The 6437-nt window shown below is 41.0% G+C and overlaps 1 protein-coding gene across 2 annotated transcripts in view; it reads left to right on the top strand.

Annotated features, from left to right (window-relative positions):
- The window catches only part of LOC106939329 (transmembrane channel-like protein 3), an 86303-nt gene that overhangs the window by 25655 nt on the left and 54211 nt on the right, over positions 1-6437 (top strand). For both annotated transcript variants that reach the window (XR_001422815.1, XM_015021698.1), the window contains exon 2: positions 246-374. Coding sequence is in view for 1 of the 2 variants with exons in the window: in XM_015021698.1 (XP_014877184.1) it covers positions 246-374 (129 nt within the window). In the remaining variant the exon portion in view is untranslated. The remainder of the gene's footprint in view (positions 1-245; positions 375-6437) is intronic.

Below are 6437 nucleotides of genomic sequence, written 5' to 3'. Positions count from 1 at the left end.
AAACCCAAAGTTCACAAAACCAACCACAAAAACCCAGAGTCTTGACAGTGTTTATATGTATATGTGTGTGTAACAATTCAGTTCTTTCAACTCAAGATGGCTTACTATCATTTCTGAAGTATTCAAATTAATTATTCTCTTAGTAAATCCAACAAAAAAAATGTAAATGCCCAATTTTTAATCTAGAATTTTTAATGTATAAAATTCAGCAGTAAAATAATATCTACATGTTCATCTGTTTTCAGGAGATGTTGAAGCTTTCTATTATTGACATGATCTTCACAGTGGCCAGCATCTTGCTCATTGACTTTATCAGGGGTCTGGTGGTTCGCTATCTGAGTGACTGCTGCTGCTGGGACTTAGAAAGCAAGTTTGTAAGTTGTCTTAAATTACTTTCTAAGTATTTTAAGCTCTCACACACAGACCACTCTTGCATACGCAATTATTCTCTTGCACACGAACACACGCACCTACCCCATCAGAGGGCAGGCCAGTTAATAGGGTACCTACAACAATGGGCTGTCAGTGGTGGGTCATGCATTTGATACCTGGGTCTTCAGAGAGGGTTTACCCATTAATCCACCATTATGACGTTACAATTGTACAACCTACTGACTAAAACTATGCAAAAAACACAATATAAAGAGGGCTGGTATTACTGAGGTCCTGTTCAATCCTGACATCAACATCAGTGTAGAGTGATCTTGAAGACAGAAATGTAAATGTGTCCTGAGTGGATACACGATCCAGATCTCACTTTGTGCTGTATACAATAAACACAGAGGGAGAGACTACTCAGCTTTCCCAGAGCGTTCCTTTACATATTTCTTTGTACATATATCCACCATTTGACAGCAGCAGGAAGTTTATAAAGTGTGCATACATAGGGAGTGAGTGGTAGCTGTTTATTCATTTATTAGCCTATTAATAAGCAATTGTAAGGGGGAATTTGTGTATTGAAAGTGAATACTTTTATTGAAACAAGAAACCAAATTAAGACAATTCCAAACCTCTTCAAATGTGGCCTTGTGTCAGATATTTGAAAATGAAGTACATAATACTTGAGTTGTTTTATATTCCTTAATAGCCAAAATCTTCCTCTCTTCATGCATGAAGACTCAAATGGCTGTCATAGAGCTGATCTCTTCATGTCAGCTCCATCAATAAGTCATGTTCTATCACTGGCCATGGAGGCCAAGGTTGCAAGTCGCCACTGTCCTGTTTTGACATATGCTTTCAGATTGACATATGTCAAGAATCTTCATATATGTATTCATATATGGATACATACACTTACTGGCTACTTTATTATGCCCTTTTTCCACCAACTCGACTCGGCTCGCTTTCGGAGCTTTTCCACCGGCTATATTTCGGGACTGGCCCTGCTTTTTAGGGTCCTGCTTCGGAGCAGGGCCATCCGGGCCGGGCCTGTTTTGGTGGGTGACGCAGCTTTGCTGCTGTTCACACACAGAGGAGCAGGAAGAACCACGATGGTCTGCAGTTTACCAACATCTGAAAACACATTGGAATATATTATGAATTAATTCTGACATTTTTAAGTTATTTGCAACACCCTGACTAACATTAGCTCATGTATATTCGGCACTATTACAAGTTTTATAGTAGTTTAATACAAAAGTCATCGCTAGCTCACCTGCACCATCTGAGCCACCTACTTTCCTCCCACTGTCACATTTTCTTGAAGTCTCAGAAAAATCACAATGAGGCTATAAGAAATAGCTCAGCTCTCTCTTCTTCTTTTGAATCAGAAAAACAACAACAACTCGTGTTAGGTCGCATAGTAATGAAGCACATCACATGGCGCCTGGAGGCGGGGCGCTACACCCCCCACCGCCAGGAGGCGGCACCCTGCTTACAGAGCCAAGTTGGGCCGGTGGAAACGTGGTCACTCCGAAACAGACCCGAGCCGAGCCGAGCCGGGTTGTTGAAGTAGACCCAGTGGAAAAGGGGCATTAGATTCACCTTGCTAGTACCGGGTTGGACCCTCTTTTGCCTTCAGAATTGCTTTAATCCTTCGTGGCCTAGATTCAACAAGGTACTGGAAACATTCCTCATAGAGTCTGGTCCATATTGACATAATGGCGTCACGCAGTTGCTGCAGATTTGTCGGCTGCACATCCATGATACAAATCTCTCGTTAGATGCTCTATTGGATTGAGATCTGGTGGCGGTGGAGGCCATTTGAGTACAGTAAGCTCATTGTCATGTTCAAGAAACTAGTCTGAGATGATTCCTGCTTCATGACATGGCATGTTATCCTGCTGGAAGTAGCCATCAGAAGATTGGTACACTGTGGTCATTGGGATGGACATGGTCAGCAACAATACTCATAATGGGCCCAAAGTCTGCCAGGAAAATATTCCCCACCCCAGGTGTGGGGCTGGCTATTGCACAGTAACATTGTGCAAAACCTGTAACCTTAATTAGTGATAAATAAGACTGAGTTTAAACTTTTAATTCTTAGTGTCCAAAATGTGAAAACATGGAACTAGAACCAGTCAGATTAGAAAGAATAAAGCTTTATTTGTTCTCAGTATAACTTGGACATCAGGTGAATCATAATTCACCTGAATTATGAATCACAACTCTCATGGACTGACTACTGACCAACTCTCCGTCTAATGGGTTCAGAAAATCTCTAAAACCCTCGAGTCTTACTCTAAGACAGGTTCAGGGGAGATAATCTATTCAAGCTGGTGTCGAGAGAGACTTGTCTAGCCTTTAACTACCTTCATTGTAAAAGTTATGACCTTTTTCAGTTAATGAAGCAATCAGCTGAGTAGCCCTGCAACTGCATAACTCCAGTAACTACTCTTGTTGATGGTAGCTCTCTCTCTATCAACAACGAGCACTTGTTACAGACTAGACAATTTTTAGTAGCTCAACATAAGCCCTAAGGTCATTATTTTACATACACTAAAGAAACGTCTGAAGCCACCACATTTCTACAAACATGGTCATGGGTTTCACATTAATCAGAAGAACCGTACTCAGTAATTGACTCAATTAATTAAAATTCTAATCTTATTAGAATTTCAATGAATCTTTATTTAGCAAGCTTTAGCAAGGGCAAATGACAACAGATTTGATTAATTGAGATTACAGATTTAGCATAAAAACATTAAAATCACATTCACTCTTCCCCATCATCTTTTTCTATACTATGTCACTAATTAACTGAGAGAGGCTTTGGGATGCAGCTCAACTCATACCCAGATGGTGGATGATCTCGACAACAGAAGGTTTTGGTGTCCTTGGTTTGAGTCTTGTCTTTGTATGGAAAAATTCTCTTCTGAATAGACGCAAAGTAGAACTACGGTAACTGGTTGTTGTCCTCTGACGACTCAGTTGTTCATCACTCAGTGATCTTAATCCATTCACCAAGTCTGTTACAGCAACCTTGAGATCCTTGGGTTGAGCGCAGGGCAGTTGTCTAATCAGGAACCAGGGTTGAGGGCAGATTGGTTTTGTCCCCTTCTAGCAGTGCAGAGTCTTCACCTCCCCGTGGTTCCAGGGTGCAGTCCTCTGCTGATCTTCTGTATGCATACTCATGTTGGCTTGACTTCAGCACCAGAGACTAAGAACAACTCGTTCCTTTTTTCATGGGTTTTTATGCTTTCTCACCCGATGGTTGTGTGTGTGGTGATGGCTTATGTGACTTCTTGAACGTTTGATGGCTTTGTGGAAAGTACCAGATATTTCCTCTTATATCAACGCTTTGTTCACTTCTCCTTTTTTGTTGTTTTTCCTCTGACCATCTGGTTTCACTTCTTTAATCTGGTTCGGCGAAAACCTTCTATTTCTGAGTGGAGCGGTGACTCGCTCCACTCAGCATTATAAGTCTGGCAGGCGCAATGACATACCAGCATAAATAAATGCTCATAACTCGATCATAACTTCCTAAATACTAAACAGATTTTCATGCTTCTGTAAGACTCGCGGGTGTCCAGATACTGTGATTCTCCTTTGTAGAATAATCCACAGAAACAATTGAGCTCTTTCTCAGTGTCAAACATTTAATTTCTTTTCTGCTACTCAATCAGCTGTCCCACACTCAGCTGTCACTAAACGTTCGCTCTTCTCCCCCAATGTTTCCAAAAGAATTTTTTTATTTCTTTTGGAAATAAAACATTTCCAAAACATTTTACATTTTCATGACTCCAATTTTCACTCTTACACTACTTCCCCTTACAACAACAGAAGCATCCCCGCTTCAAACATAGCAAATAAAATGGGCTGATTTAGTACCAGAAAACAGCATTTTCATACACAAGAATTATACTATTATGTGGCACAGGAATGAACTGTTAACACAGGAAAGAAAGGAAGAGAAAAATAAAATCACAACGCGACTTCAAAAACCATACTGAACAGGGCATCAGAATAACCAAAAGTCATAGCTTAACAGTGAAGAAGGAAAAAATAAACTCTTCAGAAGTCAGGACTATACCTGTCTGGAGGACAAATGGGGTGGCTGGACCTAGTTTGTAGTTTCACTGGGGGTGGAACTGCACTCAGCTAGAATATTGCCCTCACCTTGACCTCTAGATTGAGTAACATGTGCCATGTCAGGTGTTGCCATATACTACTATACTCAAATGCCCAAGGCCTCAAGCCTGAGAGGGTGGTTAGAGTGGGGGGCCCAGTACATGGTGGAGCATCTGCTACAGATGACCTGGGTACAGGGGACCTATACGGCTTGAGGTGGTTGTAGTGAACAACTTTGGATTTAGCTCTGGAGTCAAGTTGGTCCAACACCTCATAGTCAACACCCATGTCTGCCTCAAAATTCAGCCATTTTAAAACTTTGAAAGGACCAGTCCACCGAGGAGCCAACTTATGCGTAGACCAGAGGTGGGCAATCCTGGTCCTCGAGGGCCGGTGTCCTGCAACTCTTAGTCGTCTCCCTGGTCCAACAGCTGAATCACCTCCTAAGTGCAGTCAAGTTCTCCAGAGTCCTGCTAACCTCATTATTTGACCCAGGTGTGTTGAAGTAGTGGTACATCTAAAAGTTGCAGGAGACCGGCCCTCGAGGCCTGGAGTTGTATACACAAGTGTTGTATGCAAACTCAACCTGCTTCATGTGTTCATCCCACTCACCCCCTTTTGAACTGGTAACTGGTTTTTTATTGATCTGTTAGCCCGTCCCACCATTCCACCTGCCATTGAATGATTTGGAAATGTCCTTGTTTTTGTACACCCATACTTGAACACAGACATTTGATAAGATCTGAGTCAAACTGGCATCCTTGGTCCGTGTGTAGGCTGTGGGAAACACCATGGTGACAAATGTAGTCCTCAAACAAACACTTGGCTAAAGTAACAGCTATCTGGTCAGGAAGCACATACAGGCTAATGTACTTCGTGAAATAGTCCATTACAACAAGCATGTATCTGTTTCCATGAGTAGTGAGGGGCAACTCTGTGAAATCCATTGCTATTTTTTCAAATGGTTTTGAGACAACAACATGTTTCAAAGGGGTCTGCTGACGGGGCGTTGGCGGCCGCCGTGCCTCGCACACCACACATTCTAAACACCACTCAGTTAAATCTCGAGACATCTAGGCCAGTAGCATCTAACCCAGTGTTTCTCAACCTTTTCTGGACCAGCGCCCCCCTATCCACTATCCAGGTCCCTTACTGCCCCCCATATAAGAAACTGAATTCTACCTTGCACTAAATATTATTTTACTGTTAATATTACTATCACTATTGTTGATGTTTTGATTTTTATGGTTGTTTCTGTATTTATCATTGAAAATAATTTCCCAGAGAACAAAAAAGCCATGTGAATAGAAATTATTTTTACAGGTGTCTACAAAAAATGGAATGGACATTCAACTTAAAATTGGTAGGCCTATCAGCAGCCAATCAGAGTGGAAAAAATATTCTTGTTCTTTGCCATTTTCTAGTTGTTAAATATTCCACAAAATGATAAAAGATGAACAACATGCCAGTTTAAACTTTGAACTATTTGCAAACCGACTGAGCTCTGCAACATTAAAACATGGATAGAACTGTAACTACATTAATCATAACTCTTCTCTTCAGTGTTTCTGTGAGTTTCTGGTGGTGCAGCTCTGTGCTGCCTTCAGGAGAATGGGACATCAGAGTATCATCCATAAAAATTCACCCACATGGCATTTAGTGTGCAAACCAGAGCTTTCAGTGGAAAAACAAAAGTTCCAGGTCCTTTTAATGCCATACAAATATGAGACAGAAACATGGATTATATCTTCATATAGACCTGTCTATTGATTTATAGATTAACAGTTTTACTGGACAGAAATGACAAAGAACAAATCTGGTTCTTAATCAAATCCTAATGAGTCAAATTGAAAGTGTCATGGAGTCACTGAACACCACCATGACATTAATATGAAATATAATATTGAAGAAATAAAAATATCGAATCT

The sequence above is a fragment of the Poecilia latipinna genome, unplaced genomic scaffold (assembly GCF_001443285.1).
Source record: "Poecilia latipinna isolate Pla-1442-1.1 unplaced genomic scaffold, P_latipinna-1.0 Scaffold2831, whole genome shotgun sequence".
NCBI lineage: Eukaryota > Metazoa > Chordata > Actinopteri > Cyprinodontiformes > Poeciliidae > Poecilia > Poecilia latipinna.
The sequence above is the reverse complement of the archived record's forward strand: the minus strand, read 5'-3'. Positions and strand labels throughout refer to the sequence as shown.